Source organism: Larus michahellis, chromosome W (genome assembly GCF_964199755.1).
Source record: "Larus michahellis chromosome W, bLarMic1.1, whole genome shotgun sequence".
Classification (NCBI taxonomy): Eukaryota; Metazoa; Chordata; class Aves; order Charadriiformes; family Laridae; genus Larus; species Larus michahellis.
Genome location: NC_133929.1, coordinates 8,037,405 through 8,052,337, shown reverse-complemented (window position 1 = coordinate 8,052,337; position 14,933 = coordinate 8,037,405). Strand labels below are relative to the sequence as shown.

The 14,933-nt window shown below is 37.1% G+C and overlaps 1 protein-coding gene across 2 annotated transcripts in view; it reads left to right on the top strand.

Annotated features, from left to right (window-relative positions):
* LOC141735461 (secretory carrier-associated membrane protein 1-like) overlaps positions 1 to 14,320 on the top strand; it is a 90,504-nt gene extending 76,184 nt beyond the window's left edge. Inside the window, exons 6-9 of one of the 2 annotated variants that reach the window (XM_074568293.1) lie at positions 1,065 to 1,224; positions 7,161 to 7,262; positions 9,098 to 9,215; positions 11,033 to 14,320. In XM_074568293.1, the coding sequence (XP_074424394.1) occupies positions 1,065 to 1,224; positions 7,161 to 7,262; positions 9,098 to 9,215; positions 11,033 to 11,197 (545 nt within the window). In that variant the 3' untranslated portion in view covers positions 11,198 to 14,320. The remainder of the gene's footprint in view (positions 1 to 1,064; positions 1,225 to 7,160; positions 7,263 to 9,097; positions 9,216 to 11,032) is intronic. The other variant, XM_074568294.1, reaches the window with a different exon arrangement.
* The last annotated feature ends 613 nt before the right edge of the window (positions 14,321 to 14,933 follow it).

Genomic DNA, 14,933 nt, shown 5'->3' with positions numbered 1-14,933 from the left:
TCAACTTTAAATATTCTCCTTTATCCTGGTCCACAACGATAGAAACTGTCCTCTGAGATAGAAAATCACTCCTGAATCACTGGTTATTGCTGAACAAAGATGGAAATTCATGTTCATCTTTTAGGTTTGGCAGAACTAACTTCTGTGACAGATAGTATGAAGGTAGTAGTTGTAATGTTTCTTACTACTGCTGTATCTTTTTCTGTTCCAAGAACTAAATATATTTGAAATAAACTATGAAGTTGTAATGTCAATGCATTTTCTTTAGTAGAAATTCAGTACTTAACCTGTAACAACGTCTGCCAATGAGAAAATGTCAGTATTGAGCAAAGAACTGGACACCAAAAAGGCAGATCTTTAAGACCAATGTTATAAGAAATATTTGAATATACAGTACGTATTAAAGGATCTAGAACAGCTTCTCGCAGATCTTGTTTTACTGAGAAACATTTTTACTAAGTAGGTTTTTTTGCTTTACTAAATGTAAGACAAAGAGCTTTTCATTAAAATAATTTTTTTCAAAATTTTCCTTTCAAATTAGAATGTGTACGGTGCTAAATTTATGATTTATTTTATATAATTTATAAGCTTTTCTCTAAAAAAAAAATCCAGTATTTTTCTATTGTAATATTAAGGCCGATGGTCCTGCACTCATTTACTTGCCTGATTGTAAGAGGAAAAAAAATAACCAGCATGTTAAAAAATGTGCAAATATCTGTATGCAGTAATTACTGTAGAAGAAGTATCAAATATTGCAGCTGTCGAAACTTCTTTTTTCATCATTTTAGGTTTGAAAATATTTTTATGATGGATTCTTTTTTCTTCACTATACACTTTATACTACTTGAATTTTCATGTTCAATACTTTCACTTGTGAATACTGGCTTTAACCTGAAAGCTAGAAAACTATAAAAAACAGCTTATTGCTGAGAGAGGACATCGATTTATTGTCAGCATGCTTATGTTTTTTTAAAAAAAGCACAGTTTGGGTATTACTTTAATAGTTGTAATAATTTATTATATAAACATAATTTAATAAGACTTTTTTGCTCTTGCTTCCACAGTCCATACAGTGACACTGTTTCTTAATATCTTTGGATGTTTGGCCTGGTTTTACATTGATGCTACGCGAGGGGTTGATTTTGGATTGAGTATCCTCTGGTTCTTACTTTTTACCCCTTGTTCTTTTGTCTGCTGGTACAGACCACTTTATGGAGCTTTCAGGTAAGAACTTCAGTTTGACTTAAGATATTTTAAAAAAATGCTACACTTGTTGAAATGCAGTAGCATTACAGAATTCGCTTGTTTATCATGATAATCCTTTAATATGATTTCATTAGAAACAAGTAGAATGTTTGACATTGATTCAGTTGCTTTATCTGAAATGGCAATGGCAACAGTTAGGAATATCATAGAATATCATTTAAAATATTTTAAAATTATTTGCTCCTGGGAGCACAGAAGTATTGTGGGCATATCTGAAATGCTTGTACACCAACGCATGCAGTATGAGAAACAAGCAGGATTAACTAGAAGCACTGATCAGTTCCCAGAGCTATGATGTCATTGATATTAGCAAGACTTGGTGGAATGACTCCCACGACTGGAGTGCTGGGACGGAGGGCTACAGGCTGTTCAGGAGGGATAGGCAGGGCAGGCGATGTGGATGAGTCGGACCGGATGTAAGGGAGAGGTTTGACTGTACAGCCCTTACAGTTAGGGATGATGTGGTTGAGAGCCTCTGGGTGAGGATTAGGGGGATGGAAAACAAAGGAGATGTCGTAGTGGGTGTCTACTACCGATTGCCCAGCCAGGATGTAAGCACTGATGAGTTATTCTATAGGCAATTAGGAGAAATCTCTGGATCAGTAGCCCTTGTCCTTATGGGTGATTTCAACTTCCCAGACATCAAGTGGGAATACCATACTGCTGTGATGAGCAAGCCTGGGAAATTCCTGAAGTTTGTGGAAGATAACTTCTTGACACAGGTGCTCAGGGAGCCAACTAGGAAAGAGATGCCCTCCTAGACTTGCTATTTGTGAATAGAGAAGGACTCATGGGAAATGTGATGGTAGGTGGCTGTCTTGTCCGCAGTGATCATGAAATGTTTGAGTTTAAAATTTTCAGTGTAATGAGAAAAAAGGTCAGCAGAGTTGCTACCCTGGACTTCAGGAGAGCAAACTTTAAGCTATTCAGGGAGCTACTTAGCAGAGTACCCTGGGAATCTGCTTTTGAGGGTTTAGGAGTCCATGAGTGCTGGTCAGCTTTTAAGAACCACCTTTTAAAAAGCACAGGAGCAGGCAATCCCATTGTGTCGCAAGTCAAGCAAGCGGGGCAGAAGACCAGCTTGGCTGGACAGGGAACTCCTCGTGGAACTCAGCAGGAAAAAGAAATTGTATGATCTCAGGAAGCAAGGTCAGGCTTTGCAGGAAGATTGCAGAGCCGTAGTTTGTATGTGCAGGGAGAAGGCATGAAAGGCCAAAGCTGAACTAGAGTTGAAACTGGCCAGTGTTGTGTCAGACAACAAGAGGGGCTTGTTTAAAGTATGTTAATAGCAAAAGGAAGTCTAAGGACAACATTGGACCAATACTTGTTGAAGATGGTCACCTGGCTAATAGGGATGAAGAAAAAGCGGAGGCGTTTGATGCTTTTTTTGCCTTGGTCTTTAATAATACTGATAGACCTTGGGCTGCTCGGTCCCCTGAGTCAGAGGACCATGACTGTGGGAACAGTGACTTTCCATTTGTGGCACTGAAACTGTAAGGGACCAGCTCTATCAGCTGAATGTTCACAAGTCCATGGGGCCTGATGGGATTCATCCCAGAGTACTGAAGGAGCTAGCGCATGTTATGACAGGACCCCTCTCGATCACCTACCAAAGGTCTTGGGAGTCTGGGGAGGTCCCTGCTGACTGGAAGCTAGCCAAGGTTATTCCAATTTACAAGAAGGGCGTGAGGGAAGACCTGGGGAAGTACACACCTGTTAGTCTAACCTCAGTACCTGGAGAAATGATGGAGCAGATCATACTGGGCACTATTGAAAGGCATTTACACAACAATGCAATCATCAGGCACAGTCAACATGGGTTCACAAAGGGAAAGTCCTGTTTAACTACTTTGATATCCTTCTATGATAAGGTCACCTGCCTAGTGGGTGAAGGGAAGGCGGTGGATGTAGGGGTTGTTTGTTTTTTTTTTTTTTTTAATTTTAGTAAGGCTTTTGATACTGTCCCTCACAACATCCTTCTGGACAAGTTGTCCAACTGTGAAATGAGCAGGTACGCAGCGTGGCTGGGTGAAGAACTGGTTGAAGGGCAGGGCTCAAAGGGTTGTAGTTGCAGTGAATGGGGCTACATCTGGCTGGCGACCGTTCACCAGTGCGGTGTTCCTCAGGGTTCAATTCTAGGGCCAGTTCTGTTCAATATTTTTATCAATGATCTGGATGCAGGAGTTGAATGCACCATTAGCAAGTTTGCTGATGATACCAAGCTGGGAGGTGCTGTTGACTCTCTCGAGGGACAAGAGGCCTTGCAGAGGATTCTAGATAGATTGGAGCACTGAGCAATCATCAGTGGCATGAAATTTAACAAGTCCAAGTGCCAGATCCTGCACCTGGGACGGAGTAACGCCAGGCACAAGTATAAATTGGGAGAGGAGTGGCTGGAGAGCAGTCTGCAGAAAGGGATCTGGGGGGGCTGGTTGGCAGCTGGCTCAATATGAGTCAGCAGCGTGCCCTGGCAGCCAAGAGGGCAAACTGCATTCTGGGGTGCATCAAACACAGCATAACCAGCCAGATAAGAGAGGTGATTATCCCACTGTATTCAGCGTTGCTGTGGCCTCACCTTGAGTACTGTGTGCAGTTCTGGGCCCCACAATTTAAGAAGGATGTTCAGGTACTTGAATGCATCCAGAGGAGGGCAACAAAGCTGGTGAAAGGACTGGAAGGCAAGTCCTATGAGGAGTGGCTAAGGACTCTGGGGTTGTCTAGTTTGGAGAAAAGGAGACTGAGGGGTTACCTCATTGCTCTCTGCAGCTTCCTGAGGAGGGGAAGTGGAGAGGGAGGTGCTGATCTCTTCTCCCTGGTATCCAGTGACAGGATGTGTGGGAATCATAGAATCATTTAGGTTGGAAAAGACCCTTGGGATCATCGAGTCCAACCATCAACTCCACTCTACAAAGTTCTCCCTTACACCATATCCCCTAACACCACATCTCAATGAGTCTCAAACACATCCAGGGATGGTGACTCCACCACCTCCCTGGGCAGCCTATTCCAGTGTCTAACCACTCTTTCTGGGAAGAATTTTTTTCCTAATGTCCAGCCTAAACCTACCCTGCTGCAGCTTGAAGCCATTCCCTCTTGTTCTATCGCTAATTACCTGTGAGAAGAGACCAGCACCAACCTCTCTACAATGTCCTTTCAAGTAGTTGTAGAGAGCGATGAGGTCTCCCCTCAGCCTCCTCTTCCTCAAACTAAACAGTCCCAGCTCCTTCAATCGCTCCTCATAAGATTTATTCTGCAGGCCCTTCACCAGCTTCGTTGCCCTCCTCTGCGCTCGCTCCAGCACCTCGATATCTCTCTCGTGTTGAGGTGCCCAGAACTGGACACAATACTCAAGGTGTGGCCTCACCAGTGCTGAGTACAGGGGGACAATCACCTCCCTCCTTCTGCTGGTCACACTGTTTCTAATACAAGCCAGGATGCCATTGGCCCTCTTGGCCACCTGGGCACACTGCTGGCTCATGTTCAGCCGCTTGTCAATTAGAACCCCCAGGTCCTTTTCTGCCAGGCAGCTCTCCAGCCACACTGCCCCAAGCCTGTAGCGATGCATGGGGTTGTTGTGGCCCAAGTGCAGGACCTGGCATTTGGCCTTGTTGAAGCACATTCCATTAGCGTTGGCCCATTGATCCAGTCTATCCAAGTCTCTCTGTAGAGCCTCCCTATCCTCATGCAGATCAACACTGACGCTTAGCTTCGTGTCATCTGCAAACTTGCTGATGATACACTCTATGTCCTTATCAAGGTCATCAATAAAGATGTTAAACAGAAATGGTCCCAACACCGAGCCCTGAGGGACACCGCTTGTGACCGGCCGCCAGCTGGATTTAACTCCATTGACCACCACTCTTTGGGACCGCCCATCCAGCCAGTGCTTGAATCCAGCTTGATTCAAAGCTGTGTCAGGGGAAGTTCAGAGTTGTCATTAGGAAGCATTTCTTTACAGAGAGGGTGGTCAAACACTGGAACAGGCTTCCTAGAGAGGTGGTCCGTGCCCCAAGCTTGTCAGTGTTTAAGAGGCATTTGGACAATGCCCTTAATAAGATGCTTTAACTTTTGGTCATCCCTGAAGTGGTCAGGCGGTTGGACTAGATGATCATTGTAGGTCCCTTCCAACTGAAAATATCCCCTCCCCTCCCCTCAACAGTTGCAGGAAATATTTAATTTTGTATTGGGCTGATAACAATTTTAAGGAAAATTCTCATTAAATCTATCCCTTCACAAGCAGATTAATAGTTAAGGGTGTCTTCAATTTTTCGCTTCCTGAATTAACTTCATAAAACTCTACACTTAAAAAGTCTTATATTCTTAATTGACCTGCAGTGTCTGTAACTGAAGTAGACTGAGATTCTTAAGAGTGTGTAGACCAGGTATATAGTAATCAAACTCCAGTATTTTTCCTAGCTTTTAGCAATCTGGATTTTGCAGACTTCACAAGCTTGAGGTGTGGTATCTTAGTCTTTAAAAATAGAATGGTTAGTTTGCATGCAAAATTGAACTTTTTTTTTTTTGGTGAAAATCAGTGTGTAGAGATTCTAAATTCCTGTACTCTTACAGTATTTCTTGGGAATTATTTTTTCACACTGAAATTAATCAGGAATGTCTCAGTTTAAATGCACTAATTTTTGTAGAGAAAGATTGATAGCCATAAATTGCAGTTGAGCATAACCTTTAGACTAAATGAGATGTTTCTTTTTGCTAACCAAGGAGATACTGCTGTACCCACACATCGTTGAAGAATCATATATGCATTTGCTCATACACTAAATTCTTACATCCTTAAGGCTAAAAAATGAGAAGAGTATTTTTCATTTACTGGTCTAACTTATGTTCATGACTTGGGTTACAATGTGTGTACAAATTGAGATAAATTAAAAATACAGAGATTTGCCAGTATTTTAAAACGGTAGCTTTCATTAACTAATTACATACTCTTAGTAGTGTTGTTTTATATGAAATTATTATTCCTGATTTGGTGGAGATCAGTGTCATGTTATCTTTCAGGGTTTTAGATCTAGTAAATCTTTAGCACTTCATAGTGAATGTTTATTGTTTGGAAAAGGAAAGCTGCTACTTGTATATTCAACTTTAAATCATTTGTTCAGCTGAAAATGAAATAGTTATTGAACTGAACTGGTTGAATAAATAGAACAAATTCCATTTTGCAGAAAGAGGTATTACTGGAAAAATCTGGTTCCATGACTTAAGTGATTTTTTACTTCCTTTAGAAATTTGTTAGGAAGCATATTATGCAATCATTAGTTTTGATAGTAATGCATTGAGGTCTTTGTTGGGATTTTGCCTGTATTTTTATATTTGGGGTTTTTGACAGGCTTTTAATACTTTCGGTCTTTGTCAGGCTGACATTTTAGTAATTTAAACAGCAAACATATTTTGTATGTTTTGTTTTTAAACAACATCTGCTTCAGTATTCTGATCTGCATTATGTTTCAGTAATTCCGTATTAGATTTTATTTCCTCTTACAAGTAAAATATTTTCTTCTCATCCTGCCAGCGCTGTGAACTTCAGTCTGAAAGTGGAGCAGGCTTCTGTTCTTCATGCATTGTAGCAAAAGTTGTATGTTTGGTCTAAGAGGCTCTGCTGTGTGCTGAACAGAACACTAAGGAACAGTGTATTGCTGCTATTCTCACCTCTGTTGGAGGTGCAAGTGGCAAAAATACTATATTAAAGAAAACGCAGCAGCTCTTGTAAATAAACACTCCACAAAACCACAGAATTACTGGTATTTCAAGTCACCATCAATAAATCAAAGCACTTTTCCTCTAGTTAATGCAGAAAAAAAAATTATTTTGGTACTATAATATTTGTAAAAAGTCATACATTTTCTGGCTGCTTTAATTTTCCCCCCCCACTCTTTCAGGAGTGACAGTTCATTCAGGTTCTTTGTGTTCTTCTTTGTATATATCTGTCAGTTTGCTGTACATGTACTTCAAGCTGCAGGATTTCAAAGATGGGGAAACTGGTGAGTATTTCGTTTTCTGTAGCATTGTACTGTCTGTAAGAAAAACTTACATATTTGATATAGCAACTGCAATACAGTCTGTGTGTTTTTTCCAAAACAAATCTTGTGTAACTGGAATTGTTACATTTAACACTCAAAAAAGCATTTTTGGAGTGCTCTTAACTAGGAAAAGTGTGTGAAACATCCTAGGAGTGTAAGGTACTTCTGCTATTAGGCTGGTCAAAATTTTATCTTTCAATGTAAGCCACTTTGAACTACTCTTTTATACATTATTTTAGTGGTGTGGGGAGTTATTTGCTCTATATTTAGGATAAAGAAATAAGCAAAACTTAGAGAAAATGAGAATAATTTAGACTGTAATAATATACTGTTTGAATATTATTTTGTATAACTATTTATCTCTAATTATATTAATATACTTAGTAATTAAATTTATGACTAAAATTTGAAGAATGAGTCAACATTGTATTCAGGTGAATATAGTGGTATACCTTTGATATTATTTGAAAAGTTTATTTGTCTGAGTCAGTTCCTTATTCTGTAATAGTTGATTTTTCATGTTGATGCTTAAAAGTATATAAGCTTTTACTTGAAGCTTTTATGTATATATATAGCCTTTATTTGAAGCTTCAAGGTCTAATATTTAGATTTTACAAGGAAAAGCTATTGGGAATCAGTCACCCTTGGAAAAAAAAAAACCCAACAAACTTGAATTAACAGAAAACATGGTTGTAGTAACCAGCTGATAGCATGGAGAGCTATGACTGGCAATAGTGTACCTGGGTAATGGCATTTCTGTATATCGGTGGTTTTCTGATAACCTCCAAATGTACATAAGGCAGATAGATAAAACATCATTGCTTTAGAACTTGGAATGTAAGGAAAAATCCTGGTTTATTATTTTTTTTCTCAAATACAATATTTTGCCTTTTCATAGATACCTTGATTGACATGAACAAAGTAAAAAAGTAATTTTAGAGGGCCAACTCTCCAAGTATGTGGAGTGTGCATTTAAGGATACTTGAGGAAGGGGTATGAAAAGTAGCCAGATCATCAGAAGATGCTAATTACAGTTTTGATTTTGGAGCTCTGTGGTAGAGTCCAGTTGGACACAGGGGATATCAAATCAATTTGAAACAAGTAGAGGAAAGTTTTAAGGTTGTTTGGGTTTACAGAAAATTTTTGTTCTTTTTAGTGGAAGAATCTTTTCCATCTTAATGTTTTATTTTTCTTAAGGCAACCTGCTTTTTGTGGCTTCGAGTTTGATATTGTACTCTTATGTTGGTGTTTCAATTTTGAAGAATGGGGAAATATTCGAATACTGATATAGCAATCTTTTCTCTTAATTAATCTGACACTATCTACTTAAGAAAAAAAATATTATATTAACCCCAACTGAGAAAGCATTGCTATGTGTATACAAGTAAATGAGTTTTTCCACATAGAAGCTCTGTGTGCGACATGTTTTTGTTTTATTTTTGAAGAAGTTAGAAGCTATCTTTTTAGGTAGATTTTCTCTTCCACAAAGTCACGTAGTCTTAAATTATTCTGAAATGACAGTATGACCAAAAAAACCTAAAAGATTTTTCACAACTCTCCTCATGGATAATCATCTTTGCTAAAATTTTCCTTATAGTTTCACTGCATGCATAGGGAAAAAAAGCAACTAAGCTGTAAAAGCTTATTATAGTACAGAAATATGCTTATGTATAATTTTCATGACTTTTTCTTAAAAAAAATATTCAGTTGATCAGAACCAGGAGGTTATAAAGCTTCCCTTAATGTGGATACCTATGGTTGAATGGTTCATGTGCTGTCTTTTCTTTTTCCGTCAGTGGGTGGATTTCATCTCTTACTGGTCTCAATAAGAGTATCCCTGTTGGCATTATGATGATAATCATAGCTGCGCTTTTCACAGCATCTGCTGTTATTTCATTAGTTATGTTTAAAAAGGTAAGTTACTTATTATTCCCCTGTATTCTTCTGTTTCCTATGTTTGATCTGGATTTTGCTTTCCTGCTTGAGAGGTACTCTCTCACAAAGTAATGGCAATTAAATGATATTTTTGGGTATGTGCCTTACCTTTTAACAACTGTGCTTCTATAGTACTTTTTGCTTATACTGTCATGCAGTTATGAAATGCTGTTTTTTACAGTGCGCTTATTTCTGCAAACTAAAATGGGGAAGGATAGCTTTGAATAAGAGAAGTTAGTAAGTAAGCCCAGAATGAAAGGGTAGGCGAATGCATGGACGCTAAGGTAGGACCTGTAGATGTCAGGTTGCAATTTTCAAATCTGTGGCGATTCATCAGGCTGAGTGAAGCGTGATTCAAATTATTGTTAAGTTTCAGCTCTTATCAAAATCACTCCCATTAAAATCAATAGAAGAGAGAGATGCCTGGCACCTCAGAAAAGGATTTTTATTTCTCTGCTTATATTATTTTAACATTTTGCTGTCAATTAATGATTGCGTAGCATAAAAGCTCAAAGAAAGATGCTTTTCTCTCTTAGTACCTTTTTGTGAATTTCCATCCAGAAGGCCTAAGTTTAGATACTAATGTGCTAGTAAGTTTTTTTTTTTATGTTGTTTTGATTAAATGTAACTGAGAATTCTGATGATGATGTGCTGGCAATTCTAATAATTCAACCTCAGTAACAGTTACACTTAAAATTTTTCACATACCCAAACTCTTCTGGTCTATTTACAGTAAGCTAGAAATTTTAAGCATAGCCTGGAGATGTCCCTTCTCCTTATTTGTTTTCTGCATAAATGCTCATGTACAGGAGAAAGAAACAAACAAGAAAAATTTATGGCGAGCATTTTTTTACACTCTTTCTACCACATGCATCTGGATTCTATTCAAAAAACATACATACTCGGGTATGACCTGGTGTATCTTTATGGATGAGAAATAGTCACATTTATAGCAAAGAAAAATGTTACAACATGAATTTTCCTGCTACACTTGAATGAAAATGTCTTTGTACTATTGACAACTTTATCGTGACTTGATTGAATATGAATCAGAAATAGTATTTTAATTTTAATGCTCAGGTACTTGGAAGTTACTCAGGGTTTGTTTTTTTTGTTGTACTAGAGATTATAAGCAATATCGTTTAGTACCTTTGCTTATTATGCAGAGCAATTGGTCATCACACTAGTTTAGCAGATATTTATCTGCATTATTGGGATATTTTATACTTTTTAATGTTCAGTCATTGCTTAGCTTAATAGGTTCTTGTAACCATGTCAACCAGAATGTTATTGACACAGTAGATTAAAAAAAATACTTTTTTGGTTTTGTTTCCTGCTGTTTCTTTTAACATGCACACTTACAAACTCTTTTAATGAGTACACCAAGTTGTATACAAATTGAGACAGAGGATGCTTCTGCAGGCTATGGGTCCTGTGTTACGCTAAGGGTGCAGCCTGTTTGTGTATTTAAATATGTTATTTCAGACAGTAGATAAGATACTGCACACATTTTAGTGAAGACCTACAAGACCCCTCTGAACTTGCAAAAAGTTACAGTATTCCTACAGTCAAACTGTGTGTGTACAGCAGAGAAATCAAAAGTTGTAGGATTTGTGGGGGGAAAAAAAAAAAAACCCCAAAGAAGTCTGTTTACTCATTTTCGGATCCTCCCAAACATATGAGCAAATCAGATTTCTCCACCACACAGCTCTGCTTTGTGTTTGAGACTTTGCTATTACTCTACCAAGAAATGGAAGGCTCAGCACACTTTTTTCACTGCTTTTCCATCTCCCTAGGTGCATGGTCTCTACCGCACAACTGGTGCTAGTTTTGAGAAAGCACAGCAGGAGTTTGCAACAGGAGTGATGTCCAACAAAACTGTACAAACTGCTGCAGCCAACGCCGCATCAACAGCAGCAACCAGTGCAGCTCAAAATGCATTCAAGGATAACCGAATGTAGAGAAATATAAAAAGTCATGACGGTTCTCTTCGATTGTATTTTATTTTCCAGTCGCTTATTATTATAAAACATAGATCAAAGTACACACAGCATGTTTGTATCTTCTGCAGCTGTACATGGGTAAAACAGGAAATGTTTGTTTTATTTTATTATAAATTTATTTTTTAAAAAATAACAATTCTCTGCCCTTCTTTAAAATGTTGCATTCTAGAATATAAAGCCTTCCATATTTTATGGAGGATAAATAATTTCAACAATTGGCCTGAGAATGATTTGTGGTATATAATGATATATTAAGAATTTGGAGGTTTTTTAGTGGTTCACTCTGGTATTTTTTTTAACTTTAGGAAAGCACTTTGGATCAGTTTTTTTCTTCGTAAGAACTATTTTCCCTATTTCTGCTATAAGAAGTGGGGTAGACTGAGAGACGTAGAAAGTTAGGTTTGGCTACTGCTTTTGCAATTTCAGCAGCTGCTGGAGGACAAATACAAGTAGGATAGATATTATAAATTCTTTTCTTGTGTTTTTTTTAGGATAAGTCTTTTGATATAAACCTGTAAGTTTACATGACTGCTGTTATCTGATCTTGTTTAAATAGTGTTTTGGTCCAGAATTTACCTGCGCCACTTTATAATTATAGCGTTTCTTTGTATCTGTTTTCATGGAGTATTCTCTACCTGTGGAAAATTACTATGGTGCAGAAACATTTTTTGTAATGGAATGTGTGATGCAGTGTACAGTTTAAGGAAGTTAACTGATGGCTTCAATCACAAAGCTAAATTATTATATATTTGCTATTTTTAATTTCAGTATTCATGTCTTGGGGTAATCATTTTGCTGTAAAAGAAACAAATATTGACCTTTAGAACACTAGTTTCATGCCCCCCTTCCCTCTTACATGCAGTGGTATTTTTATTGTGTTTGGGATTTTTTTATTTAGTGTAGATTCGAGTTTAACAGTGATATTAAATCTCTAGCCTTGTCAGTCACTCTGTGTACTGCTTGTCCAAAAATCTAAATATACAGTATTTAGTTTTCTACCAGGAATATTGTCTAAATTCAAGTTTTTTAAGCAATGGCATTTAGCAGATACGTGATTTCATTTTAATGTAACTCAGCCATCTCTGATTTGATTTAAGCTGGGGAAAAAAAGCTTTTAAACTACTCTGAGTTGGAAAAGTGAGAAATCTTCATCTTTCACAAAGTTAAATTTTGACTCATTGAACTGGAGGCCTAATAGGTTAAATTGGTGCTGTGGAAGTGAACAATCCATGATGGTATGTACCATCAAAATATTCTAGAATTTTCTCTCCTTTGAAGGCTATTTGATATTCTTGGATTGTCTTATGCACAATACTTGGGCTTTTTTTTGAAACTCTATTTTTTAGAAAATGAAAGCAGGAAGGGACCACATCCCACAACCTGTATAAGTACACACTGTGGTTGAAATGAATTCAGCTCTTAAGGTGAATTACCTTTAGTAAGACAGCATAAAATTCTTAGCCCCCTCCACATTCTGAATGTGGACAGACGTTCATAGATTAATTCTTTTTCACTACAGTGTATTCATAATAACATAAGAGCATTACAAAAAATAAAACCCTTAGCTTAACCCCTGGATCAGTATTGTACTGTTAGCATGAAGTCTCTGTTAGTCTCCTTTCTTTCACCGATTTCTTTAAATCCAACTTGAATTTGGATAAATGTAGTAGTTTCACCTATGCTGAAGTTCACATTAATGAATATACTTGCTTCTAAATGTTCTCTGCACCGTGAAGTTAAAAGTAATTTAAATATTCTATGTAATAGGGGCTCTAAAATTCTATACTAGTGGACATACTAGCATTGAACTTAAATTTGCGTGGAATGTTATTAAAAGCTTTCCAGACAAAAGCCACAATTTTCTGTAGAGATCAGGCATCACACTTCTAGCAACTGTATATCAAGATTGTTCTCTTCATATTCTTTTTAATTTAACTTGAGGATTGTATCTAGGAATTCTACTACAGATTACTTTTAAAGCTAAATTTAAGCAATTCTCTTGGATATGAATCCTAGGGACATCATCCTTGCAATTTAATTTAAGTTTTAAGATTGCATAATAACATATATTACCAGAATATATTATGGAAAAAAACATTGGAATAAAACCTGAATTTGGCAGGTAGACTTTTTTTACAAATGTTTAACTGCTCTTTGAGAAGACATATTTAATGTTCTATTTAAAGGGATCGTTGATTTGTAATGTCATGGATTGAATGTACAGATTTAAACCTCCTAAGTGAAATTCAAGGTTCAGATACACAAAAATTGTTTAAACCAGAAATCTCTGACACTTTGCAGCCCAAAAGGGAGGGAGAACTTTGAGTTTAGCTTTGACAACAGAAAGCTGGTATTTGTTAAAATATTTTGTACCTAACTAAAACTAGATTTTACAGTCTCTTATTAATTAATCAGAGTACGGTACCCACTTAAGTTGTCATTTTGTAGTATGTGGCAAATTGAGTGCAAAGTATGAAGTTTAAACACTGGAATGTCTGTAGTCCTTGATCTGTAATTTAGGAGTTGGTTTTATTTATCTAGGGGATGTTTGTATATTTTGTAAATTACTAACAATGCTCTGCCATCCTGGTGAATGTCATGGTTCTCTACAAATGCACTTTGTCTGTCCCTCTATTGCATGTCTGAGTAGTTCAGAAGTTTTGTATGTTTATTGTATTAACACAGTGTCATACAGTAAAAAAACCACATTTTTCCTGGATGTTTGCTCTGTATAGTTTTGAACAATATAGGGGTTTTTCTTTTAAAGGTCAGGATGACATGCAGGGTGGCTGATTTATGTAAAAGTCCCACTTGGTGTTTATAGTTGTGTATATAAATGCTGTAATTCTGCTGAAATGGGGAAGCAAAATGACCACTATCAAAACAATACGTTAGGGTAACGAGAATTAGTCTACTCAACTGTTATGAAGAAAATTCTTAAACACTTGCAGCCCACTTTCTTGTACTGTAAACTTAAGAGGGTTAAAATCTAAACATGTTCTGTCATTACTGAATGAAATTCTACAGGTATTAAGTGAATCCTAAAACATTGAAAGTAAAATGAAGTTGTTGAAAACAGCATTGCTTTGGTACTGTTTATTTTCCTAATTTCTGTCTATGAATTGACACTTCTGTATCACTGCTGTGCCTTGCTTTTTTTTTTTTTTTTAGGCACTAGCAGTCTGTTGATTATTTATTTTTTTTAATATCATATCAGCTGTAACACCTGCTCTCTAGTACTGAATTTATTACCAGGTTTTATTTGAAGGGCAAAGCAAGTTCATCTTAGACCACTGTGACATAGTTATATTTGCAAATACATGATACAGAGAACAGTGCTCTGAGGTAAAGTTGGGATTATTTTGGGAGATAACAGATGTGAGTTTTTGAAGACATCTGCGCATGCATGCATCATTTAGTAGTCAAATTCTTCATCAACTTGATCTGTTTCTTTGTAATTTACAGATTTATGGTGGCAGTGGCAGCAGACTAAATAGTTTTTGAACTTTCTTGTAAATGGTAAGCACAGTTGTGCAGCATGATACAGTCACGTTTTATGATTAAAATTATTGCACAATTTAAGTGTTGTTGTGGGGAGATAATTCCCCTGATTTGCACAGGCTACGTGTAAGCACCAAGTTGGGAAAGCAAGCATACACAGAGAAGACAGCACAGGGAAGAGAACCGTGATTTA